This window comes from Arachis ipaensis, chromosome B1 (assembly GCF_059453495.1).
Source record: "Arachis ipaensis isolate K30076 ecotype BB chromosome B1, ASM5945349v1, whole genome shotgun sequence".
Lineage (NCBI taxonomy): Eukaryota > Viridiplantae > Streptophyta > Magnoliopsida > Fabales > Fabaceae > Arachis > Arachis ipaensis.
Window position 1 is genome coordinate 6,703,383 of NC_142436.1, and position 25,692 is coordinate 6,729,074.

The 25,692-nt window shown below is 36.7% G+C and overlaps 2 protein-coding genes across 3 annotated transcripts; both read left to right on the top strand.

Annotated features, from left to right (window-relative positions):
• Positions 1 to 1,447: 1,447 nt before the first annotated feature.
• On the top strand, positions 1,448 to 4,261 carry LOC107612632 (1-aminocyclopropane-1-carboxylate oxidase homolog 4). The gene is made up of 2 exons (XM_016314359.3): positions 1,448 to 2,869; positions 3,880 to 4,261. Exons 1-2 carry the CDS (start codon positions 1,931 to 1,933, stop codon positions 4,126 to 4,128), a joined length of 1,188 nt encoding a protein of 395 aa, XP_016169845.1. The 5' UTR covers positions 1,448 to 1,930; the 3' UTR covers positions 4,129 to 4,261.
• Positions 4,262 to 4,391: 130 nt separating this feature from the next.
• On the top strand, positions 4,392 to 9,180 carry LOC110269163 (uncharacterized). 2 transcript variants are annotated; one of them, XM_088500932.1, is made up of 6 exons: positions 4,392 to 4,821; positions 5,013 to 6,854; positions 7,165 to 7,756; positions 7,980 to 8,419; positions 8,548 to 8,610; positions 8,708 to 9,180. In XM_088500932.1, exons 2-6 carry the CDS (start codon positions 5,013 to 5,015, stop codon positions 9,035 to 9,037), a joined length of 3,267 nt encoding a protein of 1,088 aa, XP_088357058.1. In that variant the 5' UTR covers positions 4,392 to 4,821; the 3' UTR covers positions 9,038 to 9,180. The 2 variants fall into 2 exon arrangements, with proteins under 2 accessions (XP_088357058.1, XP_088357057.1); XM_088500931.1 differs by lacking the exon at positions 4,392 to 4,821 and having other exon boundaries at positions 4,846 to 6,854.
• The last annotated feature ends 16,512 nt before the right edge of the window (positions 9,181 to 25,692 follow it).

Below are 25,692 nucleotides of genomic sequence, written 5' to 3' on the forward strand. Positions count from 1 at the left end.
GTTTTTCAAACAAGTTAAATAAAATAGTGTTAATTAGAACCAGCCAAACAAAGTATATCCTATTTACTATCTATATCTCCAGATGTGAATTTACAATAAGAGCTGAAGAGGGCAACAGATATTTTTGGGAGTCTTATTTCTTCATATGCCCAAATCACTTGGTCTCTAATTTTGTTTAGTTTGTGCAACAGAATATTTGGACCATATTCGAGCATGAAACCAAAAAAATTTTGTCAATACTTCACTCAATACACCGACAAGAACAATCATGCATATTTTGATCAAGTGAATCAAAATGGCCAACCCAACTGAACCGAACACCATTCATGTGCTGAATAAAAGGTGATAAACATTAAATCATCAAGAAAAATTTTTCTGCATGCAAAAAAAAACTCAACTAAACACATAACAATCAGGTGAATCAAATGACAAACACCAGTGAACCGAACACCAATCATATGCTGAATAAAACGTGATAAACATTCAGTCATCAAGTAAATCATTTCTGCATGCAAAAGGACTCAACTAAACACACTAATAATCAAATGAATTAAAATAACCAGCTCCACTGAACTGAATTTCATTGATGTTCTGAATAAAACTTGATAAATATTCAATCAGCAAAAAAACATTTCTGCATGCAAAAGAACTCAACTAAATGCACTAACAATCAGGTGAATCAAATGACAAACACCTACAAACCGAACACCAATCATGTGCTGAATATAACATGATAAACATTCAATCATCAAGTAAATCATTTATGCATGCAAGAGAACTCAACTGAACGCACTAACAACCAAGTGAATCAAATGACAAACACTAGTGAACCGAACACCAATTATGTGCTGAATAAAACGTGATAAACATTCAATCATCAAGTAAATCATTTCTGCATGCAAAAGGACTCAACTAAACACACTAACAATCAAATGAATGAAAATAAACAACTCCACTGAACAGAAATAAAATAAGAACATATTTCCATTTCTATGCCCTAGTTACGCCAAAAAAATAGAATCAGATTAAGTGTACTAAACGAAGTAACTCAATTCAGTAAACCTAAAATGCAATTAAGAGAAATGCGAGATTACAAGATTTTAAATTAACAGTAGTTTTTATCATACCTTTCGCAATCTCTGTTCTTGTTTTCGTTCATTTTTTCTTCTTCCTTTCAAAATCTTCTTATGATTCTTTTCCAGTAGCGGTTTTCACAAAGGACACGAGTGAAGTTTGAGAGATTTTGAGAGAGATTCGAAGTTCTCCAGTAGTGGTTTCAATGTTGAAAAAGAAACGTTGTTTCATATTCAAGACTTAACGTTTCGGTGCTCTGAACGTGTGTATACACGCTCTGTATTTTTTTTTTGTATTAGGCCAACTTAAATAGACTTGGATAAAAAATTATATGAATATGTAATATGACTAAAAAAAATGTGATTCGAGCGTCGGAATGTGAAACTTCTAGGTCAAAACTCTGACGAGCAAACAGATAGTCACTCGAGCTCCGGGGGCTGAAGGTTACGCCCAGTGTGGTTGAAGTTGAACTATTCCTCGAAGAGCAGTTCTAGCCAGGAACACAAATCAAATTACTCAAGTCTCAAACCCAACTGGTTCAGATTTCCCCGCAAACAAGCTTGTCTGATTACGCACGCAAGATGCGCCGCGAACATTCAGAATGGCTGCCTGACACGGTGGGAGACAGAGAAGAGGGAAAAAGAAAACTCCTAAATCTATCAAACTAAGTTTGTTTACTATGAATGGAACCATATGGTCCAATATTCTGTAGGGACAAGTTCGAACCCACATCCATCTGTATTTCAACTTACCCATCACTTGCGTGTCAGCGTTGCTCACTCTGACTGACTTCACTCCACGCAAACCCATCACATGTAACTTCTCTTCCCTTCTTCCCTCTACATATAGTGCAAAAATGTTCAATCTCACATCACCTCTCAAGTCTCAACCACTCTTGTTCCCATTGACCTCCAAATCCACCATCATCATGACGTCATCCAATCCTTCTCCGCCTCCGATCACCGTCTTCGCCTCCACCACTCCGGATTACGACCGTGCCAAAGCCGTCAAACAATTCGACGAAACCAAGCACGGAGTCAAGGGCCTCGTCGACTCCGGCGTCCAAAAACTCCCACCGTTCTTCGTTCACCCGCCCGAAACCCTATCGGACCTCAAACCCCGACCCGGTTCCGAATCAGAGGTCCCCACGGTGGACTTCTCCGCCGTGGAAACATCCCGCGCCGCCGTAGTGGACCAAATCCGGCGCGCCGCGAGCACAATCGGGTTCTTCCAGGTGATCAATCACGGCATCCCGCCGGAGCTTCTCGAGCGAACCGTCGCCGCCATGAAAAAGTTCCACGAGCAACCAGCGGAGGAGAGGGCGCGGGTGTACCGTAGGGAAATGGGGACGGGTGTATCGTACATATCGAACGTGGACCTGTATAACTCGAAGGCTGCCAGCTGGCGTGACACACTGCAGATTAGGATGGGGCCAATCGCAGCGGATCCAGAGGAGATTCCTGAGGTGTGTAGGGAAGAGGTGAGGGCGTGGGATAAGGAGGCGGTTAGAGTTGGGGAGTTAGTTATTGGTTTGTTGAGTGAGGGGTTGGGATTGGGTGCGGAGAAGTTACCGGAGATGGGTTTGGTTCAAGGGAGAGTGATGGTTGGTCATTATTACCCTCCTTGTCCTGAGCCTGATCTGACGGTGGGACTCACTTCTCATGCAGACCCAGGGGCTCTTACTGTGGTCTTGCAGGACCACGTTGGTGGGTTGCAGGTTAGAAGCAAAGATGGCTGGGTTGATGTGAAGCCTGTTCCGGGAGCTTTGGTTTTCAATATTGGAGATTTGCTTCAGGTTAGAACTCCAATACCCTCTCTTTCTCTTTTTCAAACAAATGATGCCATCCTTCTAAAGAAATTTATTTTGGTTCTTTTCTGAAAACCAGATTGAATTGAGTATATTTGCGTTGGAAAATACCGGAAACTAACTTTTAGGGCTTCAATATTAGCTGACTTTTATTTTATTTTTTAAGTTTAGAGCTTAGCGTTTATGATTTAAGATTTTTTTTTTTTTTTTTTTTTGTGACTGATTTAAGATTTTGTTAAGTATTTAAGATTTAATCATAGCAAATACACGAGGCTTGGATACATATTGGTTGAAAATTTGTTAAAGGCAGGGCTAAACATAAAAAATTGCAAATGCCTTATAGTCCACGGAAGTTCTGGTTTTCGTATAAGGACCTAGAACTTTGATGCGGACAAAAATGTGATAGTTGTGTTATATTATGCTGAATTTGGAGGTGAGACTGAGACTCTGAGAGACAGATTAAGTTTTTGTATTGTTTTGATGTAAAATGTACTGGACTGAGTTATGTCTTAATATTATGTTTGGTTTAAGATAAATATAGAGATTGAAGAATAGATTTAGAATTTGAAAAGTTAAATGAGAATATTTTTTAAAAAAATTGTTATAAAAATTTCTGTCTCTGTCTCTAAGATTATGTTTGTTTCCTGGGACTAGAATTGAGATGGTGGGACTGAGACTTTTCGAAACACAAAATTTCAGTCAATACCCCCACAAAGTGCAGACACAGCCTTAATGTTTTTATTAGTTAAGCAATATTACTTCAAAAAATAGCCAAAAATAATACTTTTTGAAATCTTCTCATCAGAACCACTTGCACAATATTTAGATTCTCTGATAACAAAGTTAAATGGACTATCGGATTAGCCAATGGACTGATTGATGTTGTAAAATTTGATCACATATTTTTGCGTTAATTTTGAAATATCTCAATGCTCTTCAATTCTTGCTTTCCTTGTTACCTGGATTTCTAATATAATATCCATTACTTTGGCTCTCAGATAATTTCTAACGAGGAATATAAGAGTGCTGATCATCGGGTATTAGCAAATTGCTCAAATGATCCTCGAGTGTCAATTGCTATTTTCTTCAATCCGGGTGAGAGGGAGAAAACCTTTGGACCTTTGCCGGAGCTAACATCAGCAGAGAAACCACCTCTTTATAGGAACTTCACATTCAATGAATTTATTACAAGGTTCTTCAAGAAAGAGTTGGACGGTAAATCATTGACAAATTTCTTCAGGCAGTGATGTAGACAGCACTTGTATATATATAGATTATAAGAATATTATTGGCTTCATATTTCACCAGTGTATTAATAGTCGCATGTGTTTCTTATTCACTTTTTATAAATTGTGTGAATGAAGACAAGAAACTTCACAAGAGGGTGGTCCTAACACAACTTCGAATATAGTTGTTTGGCTTTAGCCTGTGTAACTTGATACTGAAGAAGGACTACTCATAAAATTAAGACTAAAAGACAAATAAGTCCCTGACCTTTTAAAACGGGGACATTTTCGTCCCTCAAGATTGGAAAATACATTTCGATCCCCCACGTTTCAAAACGGGAGACAATTATACCCTTCCGTCCGTTTTGGGCCAAAAACGGCAACGGACCCAGCTGACATGGAGGGGCACTGAATGACGTGGCCGTTACGCTCGCTGAGGTGGATTGGGACGAAATTTAAGTGGACAAATTAGTCCCTGAAGTGCCAAACGACGCCGTTGCCACCATCCCCCATATTTGAACTTCGCATTCCCCATAACACCCAACCCTTACTCCATATATTACAGAAAACCCTACCAGAATAGAAACGCCCTTCTCCCTCCAAAAAAAGAACGACTTCCTATAGTTGAAAGCGGTGGTGTGGTCAGTCGAGGTGGTTGGTGTTGAAGGTTACGGCAAGCTTTGCGTGGAGAGGAAGCTGCCATCATCTACAGAGGTAAGGGTGATAATGAAAAGTTTGTGTGTTGTTTAACTGAGAATGCATGGGGTTGGGTTATGGGGGGACTGCAGATTTTTTTTTTTGTTTTGGGGTAAAAGAATGAGGAAAATGTATGTGAAGTTAACTGATTTAGAAATTTTGATTAGGTAGAGTTTAATCTCTGGTTTATCTACCTGTGGACAATGCAGATGGATGATATGTATGTGGTACCTGTTTTTCACCACGGAGGCCGTTTTGCTAGAAATCCCAGTGGAACTCTTGAGTATATTGGTGGGAAAGTTGAAAAATTTCCGAAAATGGACTTAGACTTTGTGAATTTTGGGGATTTGGTGACATTGTTCAAGGGTTTGGGGTATGCATCATATAGGACAGTATATTGGTTTGACCCAACTAGCAGTGATCTTGAGGGTGGACTGCACATTCTGAGAGGAGATGCAGGCATCAATGAACTCCGAGAGAATAAGATGAAGAATTCAACGACGGATGAATTCTACATTTACTTCGACCATCCAGTTGATGAGCCAGAGATAGTGGATGAAGCTACTGCGGCAGAAGCAGGGGTGGAAGAGTTTGATGACCCAATTGATGTGGACAGCATCATGAGAAAGCTCCAACCATCACCATCCACAGAAGCTGATGGGCAAGAAAGTGAGGAGGATGAAATGTATAAACCTCCTCCGAGTGACTCAGAGACTGTTTCGGATGAGGACTGTTCCAGTGTTGATGAAGACGATGATAGGATGAGGAAAAAAAGAAGTGTGAAAGGAAAGGAGAAGGTTCTGCCAAAGACAAATAGCAGTGTGAAAGAAGGGACAGGGGCAGAGTCAAGTGGAGTTAAAAACAGAGGGAGAGTAAGGAGTGCAAGGGGTAGTGCTGCCAAAGGTGATGGGCCTACTGTGAAGACCAGAGGAACAGCCAAGCCCAAAGAAACTGAGCCAAGAGAAAAGCCCAAAAAGACCAGGCCTGCTCCGAAGCCCAGAAGGAATGGGCCTAATGCAAATCAACAAAGAAGTAGGCCTGCTGTAAATGCTGAAGAACCTGTTCCTAATGTGCAACCCAGGGATCTGCCTCCAATTGGACTCTATGTGAGTGAAGAGGTTTCAGATGATGATGATCCGATTTATGAGTATGCATCAGAGGAACTCCACACACCAGTGTCTTCAGAGGATGAGGGAGAAAAGCATGAGTTTCCAGTTTTCAATGAAGAGTATGGGTTCGAGGAGGGTAGGTTCGAGATAGGAACAAAGTTTGCAACAATTGATGGGTTCAAAGAAGTGGTAAAAGACATGTTCATTTCTGAAGGGAGGGAACTGCTGTGGATCAAAAATGATAAAGAAAGGGTGAGGGTTGGCTGCAGAGGTGAAGAATGTCCATGGCTAGCACATCTATCCTACAACAAAACATTGTTATGTTATCAGGTAAAGACTTACAAGGCAGAGCATACATGTGCTAGAGACCTGGGCAGCAATGCAGCTGATCAACACTGGGTCAGCAAGAAAGTGGAGAAGAGAATGGCTAGTCAACCTCATATGACTACTAATGAGGCAATTGAGTTTCTTAGAGAAGACTTTAATCTAGTGTTGCATCCGAAGATGGTCTACAGGGCAGTGAAAGAGGCCAAAGAGAGGATTATGGGAAATGAAAAGGAACAGTATGGGAAGCTTAGGGACTATGCCATGGAAATCATTAAGAGTAATCCGGGATCGACTGCAAGAGTTGATGTGATCCCAATCCCTCAATCCCTACCTGTCTTTGACAAAATATATATCTCCTTTGAGGGTTGTAAGCAAGGCTTTAAGTCTGGGTGTAGGCCTTTCATCCATCTAGATGGAGCATTTTTGAAGACATATCATGGAGGCCAACTACTGTCAGCGGTGGCACAGGATGCCAATAACCAATTCTACGTAGTAGCATATGGAGTTGCAAGATCGGAGACAAAGGAATCCTGGAAATGGTTCCTCACACTGCTTCAGGAAGATCTGGGTGATGCACATCAATTTGGTTGGAACTTTATGTCCGACCAACAAAAGGTCAGACTTCTACATCACTACATATTAGTGTATCATGTTAAATTACTGTATATTAGTGTAGGATATTAATATAATGCATGTATGTGGTAGACATTAAATTTCTGCACATTGGTGTAGGATATTAAATCACTGCATGTATGTGTTTGAAATGGAATTTAGTGCATATATGTGTTTGCAATGGATATTAGTGCATAGGTGTGAATGATATTTTGAATACTGCAAATATGTGTTTGTAATTGAAGTTACTGTAAATTACTGAATGCAATTTAAACTGCTGCATATATGTGTATGCAATATTATGTGTTGGCAGGGTCTGCTACCAGCCTTAAAGGAGGTAATGCCGAGAGCACATCATCGGAACTGTGTGATGCACATGTGGAAAAACTTCATAAATAGGTTCAAAGATATGCACATTAGAGACATCGTATGGGACTGTGCTAGGTGCACCACTGAACCAGAGTTCAAAGAGACCATGGAGAAGCTGAAGGGGGTGAATAAGGCAGCATGGGAGTATCTGATGAGGTTTGAACCAGCCACTTGGGTTAAGGCTTTTTTCAGTCATGGCCCCAAGGTGGATAACCTAACTAACAACATGTGCGAGGTATTTAATTCAAAAGTCGTTAAGTACAGAATGAAGCCAGTTTTGACTATGTGTGAGGAAATTAGGTGCTACCTAATGCGGAGAATGACCAAGCATATTAGGCTATTAGAGCACCATAGTGGAAAGCTTGCACCCGTTCAGGAGAAAAGGTTGCAGAGGCTGATAAAACCCAGCAGCAGGTGGATTGCCGAATGGGTGGGAGATAACGAACGAAAGAGATTTCAAGTTAGCAGAAAGCAAACCAAAGTAGATGTGGATTTGATCAAACACACTTGTTCATGCAATGTTTGGCAACTGACCGGTATATCTTTAATTTTGAGTGATTTTCTTTAAGGCTGATCTACTATAATGCTAGGTAATATGTTTTGAATGATTTCAGGGCTGATCTAATATAGTGCTAGGTAATATATATGTTTTGAATGCTTTTAGTGATGATGTAATATATTGCTATATAATATGTTCTGAACGATTTTAGGGCTGATCTAATATAATGATAGGTAATATGGTATGTGGTTTTGATTCAGGCATGCCATGCATTCACAGTATTGCTGCAATTAGAAAGAGGCATGACCAGGTAGATGATTATGTGCATCCCTGGTTATGTATGGAATCTATTCACAAAACATATGCACATTGCATAAAACCAGTTCCAAGTGAGGAATTTTGGGTAACCACTGACCAGCTGAGGCCTGCTCCACCACCCATCAAGCGACCTATTGGGAGGCCTAAAGTACACAATCGCAACAAGGATCCTGCTGAGGCTCATATTCAGGGTGACAAGCTTAAGAGAAGCTTTCAAGTGACATGCAGCAAGTGCAATGAGAAAGGCCACAACTACAAGACATGTAAGGGAGCACCAAGCAACCCAAACTGGAAACCAAAAAAGAAAAAAGCTAAGAAGACTGATGCAAACACAGAACCCTTGGAGCAGCTTCCCCTATCACAATCAGCCCCTCAACCAGAGGTATCCCTGCTATTGTTTAGGATCGATCTGTACATTTTAAATTTTGTCAGTGGTTACGATGTCCTATTAACTTTTTTTTAAGGACTAATTTGTCCATGTCCTTTCCTTGTTTGATCTATGTTGCATAGGATCAAAGCCAGACACAGACTGAAAGTTTGGCTGAGAATAGTGCTGTGCAAGAGAAGTCTACAGTAAGCATCCCCCACCCTAAATAATACACTCATAATCACAATCACTTTATTCATGTCAATGGATTTGAACAACTGAATAAGTCGGTTACTTTTGCAGAATCATGTCATCAGCCAGAATGCTGCAGCAACAACACCATCCGCTCCAGTCCAAATTCCATTCAAGCCTCCATCCCAGCAGCCAAGAATGGGGCAACCCAAAACCCCAGCTACTTCCTCCAAATTCAGACCCAAGCAGACAATCAGAAGGCCCCGAGCAAGTACAAATTCACCTTCAAATCCACCTGCAACTCCACCCCCAGATACAACCCAGACTCAAAGCACCAGTGCCAGTGTCGCTACATCAGAGGAGACCTTCAAAGTCGCTGGCAGTGAGGCCATAGGAATGAATTTCATCCCAACTCCTGTATCTAAGAATCAGAAGAACTGAACAATATTGAATGAATTTATGTTTTTTGTCATAGTCTTCAGTATAAATTAAACAACACTGTCTACTTATTGTAGTTTGGCAAACTTGTTTATATGCCAACCAGATGTTTTGTTATTTTGTGGCAAACTTGTTTATGTTTTGGATTAAGACAGATACACTGTTGTTCATATTTTGCTCATAATATATGCAGAATTACTACCTTATATAATAGCTGATTCACAGAATTACTATCTTATTTTTTGTTCAACAAAGGCAATTTTCATTGAATAGCCAACAATGGCAATTTTCATTACATCATCAACATTGTACATCAACTCATCATCCTCACCACTTTAAGATACATACAGCAACAACAAAAACTACACTAATCAAAGCAATATGCCACATACTCATTTTTTTCTCCTTCTCCATATATAACAGTTTCCTCTCCAACTCTTTCATTTTTTTCTCCAGTTCCTGGCTTCGCACCAGTTGAATTTTTCCTTCCAATTCCTGACTTCGCACCACATGATCTTCAATGTCTACACCTCCAACATCATCCACAGCACCCAATGCTTCAGACTCCATGGCCCTAATTTTTTTCAAGTGTTCATCAAGCCACACAAAATACCGGCAACACCGTTCTTTAACCTGGAGCAATTTTTCAGATAACACCATAATTAGACACAGAACACTCTCATCCAACTACTATAAAAATAATTGCTCACCTTGAAGAATGGACACCCGAAAAATATTCTATTGGGATTAGATGCTGTTCTTGACTTGTAAAGAATGGCATAAACGCCGCAGAAGCACTTCGGCGCAACCCCATCTCGATCACAAGCTCTAGCAACAGCGGATGAAGATCCCCGTCCAGGTCTTGTGCATGAAGAACCCCCCGCTCATCATGGACGATCGCACAAGCAGCGGCCATGGCTTCCACCTTGCGTTTGGATGAAATAGGGCTCACTGGTGGCAACGGCGTCGTTTGGCACTTCAGGGACTAATTTGTCCACTTAAATTTCGTCCCAATCCACCTCAGCGAGCGTAACGGCCACGTCATTCAGTGCCCCTCCATGTCAGCTGGGTCCGTTGCCGTTTTTGGCCCAAAACGGACGGAAGGGTATAATTGTCTCCCGTTTTGAAACGTGGGGGATCGAAATGTATTTTCCAATCTTGAGGGACGAAAATGTCCCCGTTTTAAATGGTCAGGGACTTATTTGTCTTTTAGTCTAAAATTAAATTGAAGTTTTGATGAGGAGGTCGGTTTTTTACCTATCTATACTCTCATGCATACACAACATAAAAATAAAGGGAGCTGCTATGGTGCTGAAAGAAAGATCCTTCAGCAGCTGCAGAGAGTGCATTTCACTTGGTGGAAGTAACACGTGTCTTGTTGAAGTGTTAATTATGTTTGCAGGTACTGCAGTTGGAGGCAAGTAGTTCAGTCGACGGTCTCACGGTTCAGAAGAATTGTGTGAGACTCCTTTATTAACATACAGATTAAGAAATAATAGAGTTTGGTTTAGGAAAATAAATAAAATTCAATAATAACGAAATTTTTTTGTTTCGATATTTGGACTCGATGGATGTGAAAACATTGTATGGACTGTGGATTATCATGGGCAAGTTAAAGAGAGTGGGACTTTTTTTTGCCTTAAGAAACATAAAAAAGAATTTGTTTTAATGACCAAAAATGATAAAAATGAAGTCCAATTTTTGTTATTTGCTCACGACAGCCAAGGAAGGGGATCTTTCTTTTAAGTGTGAGTGAAGGTAGTGTTGGAGTCCACCATGAAAACATTGTTTTAAGAACAATGCTAGAGAATCAAAAGGATATTAGCCAAAAATTAGTCAAATATCTTTGGGTGAATCCAAAATCTCTAAGAGTTAATATATATGAATGTTTCTTCTACTAAGTATTAGAATGTTTCTTTTTCATACTAAATGAATGTTCTTTTGTATATTTTTCGAATTTTTTTGTATTACAAATGTGAATGTCTCTATTTTTTTAAGAATTTTATTTTTTTTAAAATTTTATAGATATTTAATTATTTGTGCTAAAATATAATTAGATGTTTCTTTTGTTAAGTATTAAGATGTTTTTTTTTTTCATATTAAATGAATGTTTTTTTATAATTCTGTAATTGTGTAGTTTGCAGTCTCTTTAATCATCAAAACGATACCTAATATTCCAAAAATAGAAACTCCATCATCCACTATCCTTCTCAATGGAGATCGGAATCTTGATCTATTATGACAATGGGAGTAGGAACGGTAGCATCCGCATCACCTTGATTTCCATCCTGTTTATTACTATTATTAGTTTAGTGCATGCCTTTCACACGTGCAAATACTACTGTATTTAATTAAATACCTCCTTCATCACATCGGTTAGAGGTGTTGCTCGACGGATGATTGTAATTCTCGAAGATGACCATCTGTGCTGGAGCTTGCAAAGGCACGTGATGAGAGAATCGAACGCGTTCTTGCGAGTGACGTCGCGGTTGAGGATGGATAGGGTTTGAAGGAGGTAGTTGAGGAGGGAAGAGGAGAAGGTTGTGAGGGCGTCGCGGAGAGCATGGAAGTCGCTTCCAGCAGTATTAGTGGAAGAAAGAGGTCTGTGTGTGATTGTTGGAGATGGGTAGATTAATATGAGAGAGAAGTTTTTATAGATTTTAATTAGGTTTACTTAATTAATTTTAAATTTTTTAAATTTTAAATTTAAAAAATTTAAAATTAATTATTAATATAAATTAATATGATTTTGTTTAGTATTCTTAGTTTCATATACTTTTCCTTGTTTTAATATTTTCAATTCAATCCTATGTGGGTCTCTCACTTTCACTGAATTGAATTCAGAAAAAACCCTAAACCCTGCGCAACCCAGAAAGCATTCATCATTGCTCATCGCACACCAGAGATCCAACCAGCCTAACTGTTGTCGTCGTCGGCATAGATTGTGTCGGATTCTTGTCATTGTCCCTCCTGTTGTCCCAGTCGCACGAAGGTCCTGGTTGTAGCGTCGCCGCCGCGAAGGCTTGGTTGGCATCGTCTCTTCGAGGTCTATGTCTGTCCCCGTCCAAACTTACTTCGTTGTCTCTCTCGCCGTGGTTTCCATTCCCCTGTCACTGTCGGTATCCTTCCTTCGTGGCCGTCGATAACGTCCTTATCTTTAAGATATTTTTCGCTGTTTAACTCTGAGTTGCTGAGATGGGTTTAAGTATGAAATATTGGGTTTAATTTGAGTTGCTAAGTTAATAATACTGATTTTATTGATGTTTGTTTATTTTAAGTTGGTGATGTTCTGATTCGTGATGATTAATGCCCTTGTTTAGCTGAAAAGTTGTTTGTGATCATTTTTAACGAGTAGATCGTATTAATGTTGGTAAGATACTACTTGTGTTGATTAAAATGTAATGATTATCGTAATTATTAATGTAAAATGTAGAATCCAATGCGAGCAGAGCATGAACAACAATAGCTTGTCGGATCCCTTTTCCTGTTTGACTGGCGGAAACCCGATAGCTTGGTTTATTGTGCCTTGTAATTAAATTTAGTTGAGATTTGTTATTCCAACAGGTAGATAAAAAATTTTAGTAAAAGAATAACAAATACAAGTATAGTAATTGCTTTAGAAAACCAAGTCTCGATGCATTGGATATGATCTTGAATTACATATGGAAGTGACTCTAAGCGAGGGGCTAGTGATTGCGGGGGGAGCGAGAGTGATGATTATGAGGAGTCGAGCCATTAGAAATTTTAGCGGTGACGTGGCCGATGATGTATCTGGGGGGTTGGAAGACATTTCTGGATTGAGTGTGGACGACATATTAGAGAAGGTTTGGGATAGTATTGACAATGTGTATGAGTTTTCTGAAAATTCTATCCTAAGCTTTCTGGAAATCTAACTTGATAATCGCCACTTTCATCTTTTTCTGCTTCAACCACTGATCATCTCACGCAATAAGAATTCTATCATGTATTTTTCTCTCCTGTACAAACACACTCTGTATTTCTCCTACTAATCCTGACATTATTAATCTCATTCTTCTCATCAGCACCTTTGATATCATTTTATACACGCATCCAACTAGTTAATCAGCTAAAAGTCTTTGATCTCTTTGAACCCCACAAATTTTAGAATAAATGCCACCCATGTTACATTTGAATCTGTTAGTATCCTAGTGAAAAAAATCCATCACAACTACAATGAACTCCTAACCATTCTCTTCTTAACACTTTTTTATAAAATTCATATTATACTCATCATCGATACCTGAAGCTTTTGTTGATCTATACTCTCATACTGCATCTTTAATTTTGTCAACAGATGGCAGCACCTCCAACACTTTAGAATTATCTTCATCAATTATGACTTGTTTAATGATATTGTGAAAGAAAAGTTCGACCAAATAACATAATTATGGATAATTGAATTGAGGAATATTTATTTGATGATTCAAAAGAGAAAGAACTTGATCTGCCACTGAAAATTATGGGCAAATCTCTTTTGTTATTCTTCAAAGGTGAATAGAAAAAAACTAAAAAGAACATGATCGTCTTTCATGATTACTTGTATAAAAATCAGTGTATTTTAATGAATTATTTGGGCGAAGATTTTGAATAAGACATATCTTTTTTTTACATAATTAAATCAAATGTTAATATGTATTTTTAACAAAGTGTTGATGCTAATGCTCAGAGACAAAGCTTCTTTTATATTAAACGGGGCAATTCCTCTTCCAAACTAAGAACCAATTCATTTTTTTGAAAAAATCGTAAAATAACTGTAAATTACATCTGAAATAATAAAGAATAAATATTGTCATATCCCGTCTCCCAATTAAAATTCTTTTTTTGCAAAAATTTCTTAATTTTTATATTGGCCTCTCTCCTCCCTCCCATTTTATTTTCTTTTTTCTCTTCTAAAATTATATTTTGTATATTGGTTCCTCCAAAAAAATTCTAGTTCCGCCTCTACATGTGGCTGATGTCATTGATGAATGTCGGACTATGAACACATATCCTTTTTTTATATATAGATGGATTAGATTATTCTCAATTTTGGATATTACAACACAATAAATTCACAGGTCCACCTACACATAATTAGAGTTTTTTATATTGTATTACATGGGTTAAACCCATATTTCGAACCCACATGCAACTGCTACTATGTACAATTGTACTTTGTACACACATATCCTAAAGCGTCGTAATAAAAACTAAAAAGCATCACAAATATGGCCTTACTTTTTTTTGGACTCTATGGCCTTACTTTGGAGTTGCTCTAAACCCATTGGACTTGAACCCAAAGCAAGTTGTTTATAGTTTATATTTTTTTTCAAATTTAGTTCAACTATTTTTGGTCAGACATTTAGTTCAATTTGTTTTAGTACTTTGGGAAACAAGTTTTCTTAAACTAAATTATGTAAAATCAAGGTGATCCAATTTTTGTTTGCAAAAGACAAACACAAACCCAAACTTTATGTTTATTTGGGCTCTTTTTCTCAAATTACAATTTTGGGTGCCATTAGGAGGATCTTCATCTTTTGCATTTCTATCACAAATTAATTTACATAAAAATTGAAGTTCGGAGGACACGGTGACCCTATCAATATCATTACCACTCCAAATAGATGCAAGTTTTCTATTGCCATGGTATCCCAAACAAACCCTACCCCATATATTTATGTATGAGAAAGAAAGGGTTCTCCTCTACTAAGAAATTTTGTGGACATACAGGTGGGTAAATAAATATTCCGCTCTCTTATAATATGATTAGTCAAATTGATGATGGCCACTTTCTTAATGTTTTGTTTATTTATTTACTATTTTTATACACATAATAAGGGTACATGAATAAGGGCAACCGAGTTTAGTTAGATTTAGATTTAACTTTAATATTTTATTAATTCTATTTTAAAGATTCAAATTTTATCTTAAATTGATCCGATATAAATTAAATAAACCCGATATATAATTAGTGTGTAAAATTTTATAAAATTTATATAGTAAATTAATAAAATTGTACTCCAGAAGATGGGGTTTGGTTGGAGGTGGTAGGAATGGGTGAAAGAGTGTGTTGGTACAGCTTCAATGTCGATCTTGATAAATGGCTCACCAACAAAGCCATTTAAGATGAAAAGAGATCTAAGACAAGGTGATCCACTGTCTCCATTCCTTTTTGTTCTTGTGGTTGATGTCCTGAATAGGATAGTAGGGGAGGCTGTCAGGAATGGACGTATCTCGCCCTTGCTAGTTGGTAAGGATAATATAGTACTATCACATCTCCAGTTTGCTGATGATACTATACTATTCTGTCCACCGAAGGAGGAGACTATTAGAAACTATGTCAGGTTACTAAGGTGTTTTGAGCTGATGTCAGGGTTAAGCATTAACTTTGATAAGTCAAGCTTAATTTCAATCAACTGCGAACCCACATGGACTCACGACATGTGTAGTTTATTGTGATGTAAGGAGGCTAACCTTCCAGTCAGATATCTTGGAATTCCTCTAGGATCGAACCCAAGGCGGGTAAGCACGTGGAAACCGATAATTGATAAAGTGGAGGAGAAGTTTAGTTTGTGGAAGGCGAAAGTACTCAATAAAGCAGGTAAGCTAGTTCTGATTAAAGCTGTTTTGAATAGCCTACTGGCCTACTATTTGAGCCTGTATAAAATGCCGAAGGCAGTGGCAAACAAGCTGATTTCGCTACAGAGAAAATTCCTATGGTGCAAGGAGGAAGATAGGCATGGTATGGCGTTGGTTAAGTGGGAAGTAGTCCAGGCTCCTAAAAAATTGGGTGGACTGGGAGTGGGCGATGCTGTGGTTAGGAACAGAGCCCTTCTTTTCAAGTTGTGGTGGCGGTTCTCCAAAGAGGAGTGTCCTTTATGGAAGAAGGTTGTGTGCTCCTGTCACAATTTAAACCCCAATGTGATGTTGCAAGCTCAGACACTGCCTAGTCAAGGGGGTCCCTGGAAAGATATCTGTCAGTTGCAGATCAAAGACCGCAATGTGAGAGATAAGATGATTGTTGGGCTGTCTATGGAGGTGGGTGATGGATCTGGGAAGACACTTGGCTACAAAGTGGGGCGTTAAAGTCGAGTTTTCCGAGACTCTTCTCTGCTTCAAACCAAAGAGGATCTGTCATATGGGACTGTGGGTTTTGGGACGGGTTAGAGTAGATTTGAAATTTTCAGTGGAGGAAGGAATTATTCCATTGGGAATTGGAACTAGTGGATCAGTTGCATGAGACCTTACTGCCCATAAAGTTGGCATGTGGTACCCAGGATAGAGTGTTTTGGAAGTTCGACAAGGAATGGATATTTTCAACTAACTTCTTTGTGCATGTGATGCAGGCAGAAACACTTCCGAAGGACATCTCCAGCTATAGCTTCACCAAAGCAGTTTGGAAATGCTTGGTTCCACCACGAGTGGAGTTATTTGCCTGGTTTGTTCTGATAGGCAGAGTGAATACCAAAGAGAGGTTGCTTAGGCTAGGAATTATTAGCCACGGTGATCACATGTGTGTATTGTGTAATAAAGATATTGAACATATCTATCACTTGTTTCTTGGTTGCGAATTTACCTGGCAGGTGTGGAGTGCTTGGCTATCTGACTTTGGGAGGAAGTGGGCTATTCCGGGCTCATTGAAAGAACATTTTGAGAGTTGGACGGGAGTTGTCAACAGAAAAGAGGAGAGGAAGAAGTGGCTCATATGTTTTTTTGCAGTTATTTGGAATGTGTGGTTAGAGAGAAACGGGCGGATTTTTAATAACAAGGAGTCGGGAGCTGAAGAGGTGTTCCATATATCTTTGCTCAGTTATAGAGATTGGTGTAACTTGGATCCCTTTTGTTATTGATGACAATGCCGGAGATAACATAAAGGATTGCTAGCAGGCGTTACTGTTTCATTTTTATTTGTTCTTTTTGGTCTCTGTATTTTTGTTTTGAGACTCTGTCGATGACCTTACTGCTCCACTTTATTGTGTTGAGCTCTTTTGTTCAAAAAAAATAAATTTAATAAATATTATATACCATTTATATAAAAATAATCATGTCAAAGAAAAAAGACACTATATAATATTATATTTTAGTGGTACAATATGACTTTTTGGATCAGACAAAATATGATTTGGATGAACCGAATTTCCGATTGAGCCAAGTCTATATATATATCTATATAACTCACACATGTATTGAATTGACCGTACCAAAATTTTTAAATGTTCTAAGAATACTAGTTTAGTAATTCTAGTTATATATATTAATTAAGATCAATGACGGAATTCATTGTAATATTAATATTCGAGTTAATATTTAAAATAGTTTCTAAAATTTAATTTCAGACTTAAATTGGTCTCTAAATTTTTAATTGATTCAAATTGAACTTCAAATTTTAAAAGTTTATTCACGTTAATTTTTCTGCTTATCTCTATTAATAGCGTGTACTTAGCTGGAATGTTAAGTGACACGTTGGATGATATATAATCTGATAATATCTATTTGAGATAATAAAAATTGATATAGGATCAATTTAACCATTTTTAATGAACTTAAAATCCTAACATAAAAGTCAAATTTTCAAATTGAGATTATCGTTTAGATGTTAGAGAGTACCACCCAAGGTTTTGGGAGCTGCAGCTGGTCTCATTCACATGAAAGTTTGACAAAGAATCCAAATAGAACTAGAATTGAAAAGGTTTCACACTGGTGTGATCGTGGGATACATTTCGTTCTTTGTTGGTTTGGAATAGAAACAAATTTAGAGATATCCTTTTCTGGATGTCCAAACTATAATGTAAATTTTTTTTACTGCTTTCTTTTTGAATTTACCTCTTTTTTTTGTAATGCATGCTTAATTTATTTTTGTGATTTTTATTGTGATAGACCTTGAAAAGAGACGGTGTTGGCAGAAAGTGGAGAAGAAAAGATATAATATGAAAGAAATGAAGATAAAAATAGTGAGTATTAAAAGGCGAATATGGGTTGAAAGATTAGGACAATAAAAACTGAAATTAGAATTTTAAAAATATGGAATAGTATTTTGAATTTTTCTCTTATTTTATTTGTGTTTATAGTTGTTGGCTATGTCTTGGGTGTTAAAAAAGTGGTAATAAAATTTAATTAAATATGTTACAAATATATTTTTTTAATCATGTAATTTATAAATTAAAAGTGAAAAATTGTGAATAAACCTACAAATTGACTGAATATATTATAAATATATTTTTTTATTGTAATATTTATGACGGTATAAGAGATATTGTAAAATAAAATAGTAAATACAAGGATAAACATAAAATTAACTAAGAATATTACAAATCTGCAAATAAGATTAATGAACTAATCTATCATATATACTAAATTTCCAAACTGCAAAAATAAATTATAATAATAAACAACCTTCAAAAAAAAATAAACAACCTTCAATTTGAATTTTTAAGTAACCATAGTTAAACAATGAGCATCTTAACATATAGAATAAATCAAGAGTGATGTCTAAAATATTATCATTACAGATACAAAATAAAAGAACTATTTAAAAAGTTTCAAAATATAGTCCAATACAAGATATTATAATAGAAATAACCAACTACTAACACATTCATAAATAGCAACAATACAATCTCAAAATACAACTTCAAAATACATTTATCAACTTCATCTAGACAAGACAATATAAGAGTGATCCTTTTTTTTTTTTTTTGTGGTTTGAAGTCTAGAGTAGGGACACATTTTATAAACCTTGTCAATCTTGATGTTGTCTCGAAACTAGCTCTTTGTATTGGGTCCACACCAGGATTTACTCTTCTTTTAGGCGGCAGCTTATCGGGCCTTGAGACTGAAGGTGGAGGTGGGTTTAGAGATGAATTTGATTGAGGCTCTTACATGTAATTAGAAGTATTTGATTCACTAGAGATGAGCGTGTGAACTTTTAAAAAAAATAATTAATTAAATTATTTGATAATGCTACCTATTCTATAATTTCTGTGAATAAGTGAGATGGGTAAAGTCAATCTCTGAAACCTGTTAAGCATCAACAATTTGTATATCAACAGCTGCTGCAGCATCATTGGGTACGTTTGAATTAGCTCGATCTTGGAATTTGAATTTAGCTACAACAGCTACAGCAGAAGCAGCAACAAGCCAACAAGAGCACATGCAATATCGTCAACTTTCTACTTGTAAGAGTAGTTTTTTTTAGCATGTCCTTTAGTACCACATTAAGTACAACATGTCACATAATGTTCTAACTAAGTACGTCTTTAATGGAGATAAGCAGAAGGGCTAACATGAGTACACTTTTAAAAGTTGGTAGTTTAATTTGAGTCAATTGAAACTTGAAGCCCAATTTGAGGCCAAAATCAAATTTCAGGAGTTATTTTAAGTATTAACTCACCAATATTCTTAAAATATATGAATTTTTAAAAAAAAAATTATGTCAGATAAAGAGAAGTGGTTAACAAGACTATTTATGAGTCAAATAAAATAATACGATAAAGTATATTTTTGTCTTTAAAATTTGTTAAAAGTTTTAAAAATATTCTTAAATTTTATTTCGTTTTAGTTTTGTCCTAAAAGTTTTCGAATTGCATTAAATATATTTTTTACGGCTAATTTTTCTAAAAATTTAGTACCAATTCAGCAACAATTTTACAAGAACAACATTCAATACAAGCAAATCAGATATAGTTGTCATACATTATTACTGAATTAATCCTAAATTTTTTAAAAATTTAGCTATCAAAAATATATTTGATGCAAATCAAAAACTTTAATGATAAATTAAAATATTATAAAACTTAAGAATATTTTTAAAATTTTTGACAAATTTTAAAAACAAAAAATATATTTTCTTTAGAATAATAATAGAAACGTAAATATGTAAAAATAACAAATTTTAAAAATGATCAAAACTCTTGTAAACGTTACATATGAATATATAATTTTAAATAATAAATTTGAGAATCAGTTATAAATCATAATAAAAGATTCTTTTACATGGCAAGAAAAATAAATTTATAAAATTAACCATTAAAATAAGAATAAGCCTTTTTTGTGTATATTCAAACGGTCCAGGAACTTTGCTACGTCAAGCGATGTATCAATTCACAACTTTTTAAAGTTCAGATTCGAGAGCCTATTATAAAGACTCAAAATACTAGTTTTCTATAATTCTATATATGCTTTTTAATTTGATGCTGTTGAAACCGTTTGACGACTATCCACTTTTATGTTTTTTTAAGTAGGGAGTCAACTTAGTTTATGAGTTAATTCGAATTCGATTCGTTAATAGTTCGATAAGATAAATTTGTGAGTTGGTAAGCCAAGTTTGAACTTAAAATTGAGCTCATAAATTAAATGAACTGAGCTTAATTTTGAATAAACTCAACTCATTAGCTCGTGAATTGATTCAATTATATATATATCAATGATATTAATTATTTAAAATTTTATATTTATTTTTATATATATAATTTTGATGTAAGACATAAATAAAAAATTTATAATTTATTGATAGATAAATAATATATAAAATTAATCTTTTTAAATATTTTTAAAAATATATAAATTATAATTATTGATATAAAATTATAGATTATGTTTCTATTATTTGAGCCAGTTGGTGAACTCGAGTCAATTCGTGAGCTTTCGATGAAACAAGCTTAAATTTAAAAAATAGACTTGATTGTTAATGAGTCAAGTTAGGAGGCAAATTCAATTTTTATGAATCGAGCTTGATCTTGGTTTAATTCAGTTCAATTCGGCTCACTTCTAACTTTATTTCTAAGATATTTTTTTTTTATGCTTTAAGTTTTATTTTTTTTTTAGAAAAACAAATAACTGTACACGATTCTTAAAAAGTCCCGTGCTGACCTTTTTCACCTTGTTCTAAATCAATTAAATCATTAAATGCTGTTATGTGCAACATTGAAGTGCCTAAATAATCTAACAATAAATTATGCGCTTCATTTTAGTTTTTAAAATTTTAAAATTAACAATTTGTTCTCTAAAATTGTATTTTAAAAAAATTATTTTATTTTTTGATCCTATATGTTCTTCTTTCATCATAGGCGAGAGAGTGGCATGTCACGCACGTTATAGATGAATGTAATGGAATGTATAAAGAGAAAAAAAAAAGTGAGTAATTGTTGTAGGTGGAATTATGGTTGGACATTGCATGCATGATGGAGTTGATTCCATGCTTATACTAAAACAACATAGAAGCATCGCAGACTGTGGCCGTTGGAGTATGTACATATTGAGGAAGATAGCTCGCGAACCAGTTTCGGCTATTTTTTTGCAAATGGAAAAGAGCATGGTGTAACACCATGAAATGGAAGCATGGCAAAAGTATTCACTGTTATGGGTCTCAGCAAAAAAACGCAACTTACGTTTTTCATTTTCCAGCATTTTTTTTTTTTGAAATTAAACAAGACGCAACTTTCATTTTTCAGGCTGCAGCATTTGAAATTTTTTTGGTTTCTGAGAAAAGTAAGAACGCAAGTTGCGTTTGTTAGATGGGCTTATTCAAATTTTGTTGGACAAAGAGAAAATGCAGGTTGCGTTTTATTTGGACTGAAAATTTTTTTTTTTGAAATCTACAAAACGCAGCTTATGTTTTGTATGCGAAATAATATTTTAATAAAGAGCTTTGCATATAAATTGCTAACACAGCTAATTTCAATTCGCACCTCACTTCTGCTCTCTCACTTGTACTCCCATTCCCCTTTCTTTCAATGTATCTCATGCTTGTGAGATTTTTGGTTATTAGTGAGAATATGGAGGATAATGTAAATATACGAGTGTATTATAATGGTGAGATTATACTGAACACACACGAAGGAGTGGCTTTTGTTTGTGAATGTCCGTTTTCATTTGCTATTCCATATAGCACGAGTTTTGTAGAGTTGCAAAATAGTCTTTGTGTGAATATACAAAGTCACATTTCGAAAAGGGTGAACAACATTTTGTACAGGAATCCTGTACAAGTATTTGGTGGGCTGATACAGTTTCAAATAATGTCCATCACTGACGAAGCAAGCATGCAGCAGATGTTCTATATTTATCGACAAACCCGATTTCACGTGCCGGTGATAGAGCTGTATATTGAGTTCGAACAACATACGGGGCTGGACGCGTTTGACGAGGAGGTCAACGTTGACGAGCTCGGGGATATAGATTGGGAAGAAGCTAACAACGATAGTGAAGAGGAGTTCGAAGCCAACTATGAAGTCGATGACGAAAACGATGACGGAGATCTGGCGGGCAATCCGGCGGAACAGAATGAGGCGGATGGAATTGTAGGCCAGCACCCGTTTGGTGCTCCGTATTTTATGCGGACTCTAGATCTTGAAGCCATGCATGTCCCGGAATTTCCTGAGTATGCGAACATGGGTATGTTATGATTATTAATTCAAGTTACCTATGGTGTTTATTTTATTTGCCTTGTCTAACTGATGGTGGTGCGCATGTCGTAGGTGAAGGCAACGCTGCGGCGGAAGATGGTGAGTTTAGAGTTGGAATAGAATTTGGTTCGAGAGAGTTGGTGATATCTGCAATCAAAAGCTACACCATCTCTAGAGGAGTTGATTACACTGTGTATGAGTTTGAGCCACAGACATTCTATGCGAAATGTAAGGGTTATGGTGCAGGTTGTGATTGGCTTATTCGAGTTAGCTTGATTCGAAAGAAATCTTGTTGGGAGATCAGAAGATATAATGGCAAACACACGTGCACCATGGGCACGATTTCACAAGATCATGTCAAGTTGGACTCAGACACAATTGCAGAAGCTATTAGGCCGTTGGTCGAAGCAGACCCGTCGATAAAGGTGAAGTCTATTATTGCAGAAGTTCAATCCAGGTTCAATTACACTGTAAGTTACCGCAAGGCTTGGTTGGCAAAGCAGAAATTTGTCGCAAAAGTTTTCTGTGATTGGAAAGTTTCTTACCAGACTCTGCCAGTATGGTTGAAAGCAATGACTGTGAAGATGCCAAAGTCTCGTGTTCAAATTAAAATGCTCCCTGTTTACCGTGAGAGTGAGGAGGTTCAAGGTGTAAGAGTTCTGCACCTCATTTTTTTGAGCTTTTATCCGTGTATTATAGTATTCAGACACTGCAAGCCACTGGTGCAGGTTGATGGCACGCACTTGTATGGAAAATATAAAGGTGCACTTCTGGTAGCAGTTGCACAAGATGGGAACCAAAACATTGTGCCTATTGCATTTGTAGTCGAGGGCGAGACGGCAGACGCATGAGAGTTTTTCCTAACCAATTTGCGGAGATATGTTGTTACCATTGATGGTGTGGGTATTATTTCTGACCGTCATACCTCCATCGACGTTGCAATAGCTCGTAGTAATGGTGCATGGTCACCACCAAGAGCGTGGCACATGTACTACATCAGGCACATCGGGTCCAACTTCTTAAGGAGGTTCAAGACTCCATATTTGCATAAACTCATGGTGAACACAAGTATTTCAACTCGTTGTTATGGTTCTATTCATAGTAAATTTGTGGCATCTGCTTATGATTAAATGGTTTGTTCAACAGGCTCTTCTAGGACGGAACAGAAGTACAACAAAAACTACCAAAGGCTTAAAGAGCAAGGTGAGGCATATACTCAATGGTTCGATGACATCGGTGTTGAGAGATGGGTGTTGGCATTCGATGGTGGTCATCGTTGGGGACATATGATGACAAACTTGGTAGAGTGCATAAATACTGTCCTGAAGGGTGCACGCAACCTTCCTGTGACTGCCATTGTCCGGTCAACTTTCTATCGGCTGAATGAATTGTTCACTCGAAAGAGTACCGAGGCTCATGAGCGTCTCCGCAACGGATTCACGTATTCAGATTTTGCAACGAAGAGAGTTGAAGAAAGCTTTCGACGTGCAGGAAATATTGTGGTCAACCAGTTCGACAGGCACAACGAGATGTTTGAGGTTTGCGAAATGCAAGATGGTACCATTTATACTGTTAACCTTGCGCAATGACACTGCGACTGTGGCCATTTCCAGGTCGAGCGACTCCCATGTCGCCACGCACTTGCATGTTGCGCCAATCAGCGTCTTGATTGGCAAGTATATGTGCACGACGTGTACAAGATGTCTGAAATTTGCAAGGTGTACAGAGGCGAGTTTGTTCCGATGGGTGACCCATCTACGTGGGATAGATATGAAGGAGCGAAGGTGATCGCCAACTGGGCATTGAGGCGCGCGACAAAAAGAAGACCGAAGTCAACCCGCTACTTGAATGAGATGGATTCGCGGGATATACGTGGTCCTCGCCGATGCACTATATATAGACGCGAGGGACATAGCCGCAGCCGATGTCCGCAACGTGCAGGTCCAAGCTCCGCTAGAGGTCACTAGTGGTTAAGCTTTTCACTAGTTGACCGGGCTCCAGACCAAAACATGCAACACAGTTCTCCACCAAAAACTGGTGACTGCTGTCTGATCTACCCGTAACGGCCTCCCCATTAATCAGGAGACCAAGAATATAGTTCACATCCTCCAGCGTCACCGTCACTTCACCGATCGGAAGATGAAATGTGTGAGTCTCTGGCCTCCAGCGTTCCACCAAGGCACTCAGTAGTGCAGAATGACTCTCATTTCGCATACTTGCGAAACGTGTTGAAACTCAGTCAATGTCAGTGCCGCTACCGCTACCTCATTAAAGGTATCTGGCGGATCGAGTTTTCTGGATAACAAATTCCTGATAGCCTGCAAAAAGAAAAATGATAATAATTAAATTCTAAATAATATCAGTTAATAATTTATTCAAAAAAAAATTAGCAACAATAATTAAACAGTATTATTATTATCTTAAAAAATAATAATAAATTATCAAAAAACGATAATAAATTATTAAAAAATAATAAATATTTATTTATTATTTATTATTAGAAAATAATAAAAATTATTATACAGTATTTTATAACAACAACAACAACAATAATAATAATAATAAAATGGTAACTAAACAGTATTATTACTATTATTATTTTAAAAAATAATTAAAAACTTATTAAAAAATAATTAAAAAAATTACTATTACTAACAATAGTAATAACACTAAGAATAGCAATAATAGTAAGAATAATAACAGTAATAATTATTATAATAAGATTAATAATAATAATAATAATAATAATAATAATAATAATAATTTATTAGTTAAAACATATAAATAAAGAACATAAAAATAAATATATTTATTTATTATAAAATTAAAAAAAATTACTTACCCATCGAGAATGATTCAAATATTCAATAATGTGTTTTTCAGATAAAGTAAAATTACAAACCATTTTTTCTTCTTCACTAAATAAAGCCCCAAACCTTCACTAATTCTTCCTCCTCACAAACTTATTCCCTTTCACCCTTAACCCCAACCCTTTCACTCTCAAAACTCTCACTCACAGCAAGTAAAAATGAAAGGAAAACTGAAACTCTCATGGCTTGCGTTTTGATTTTAAAGGCCGGCTCCACCACTCCCCTTTACACGTGTCACACATGTAGGTGGGGAGGCTGCCAAATGCAGGTTGCGTTTTGCCTGTCAAACGCATGTTGCGTTTTGGAGTTTCGAGGTGTTGGCATGCAGGGGGCAGGGACACGTTTCGCAGTTTCATTCTCCTCCCATGCCAAACGCAAGCTGCGTTTT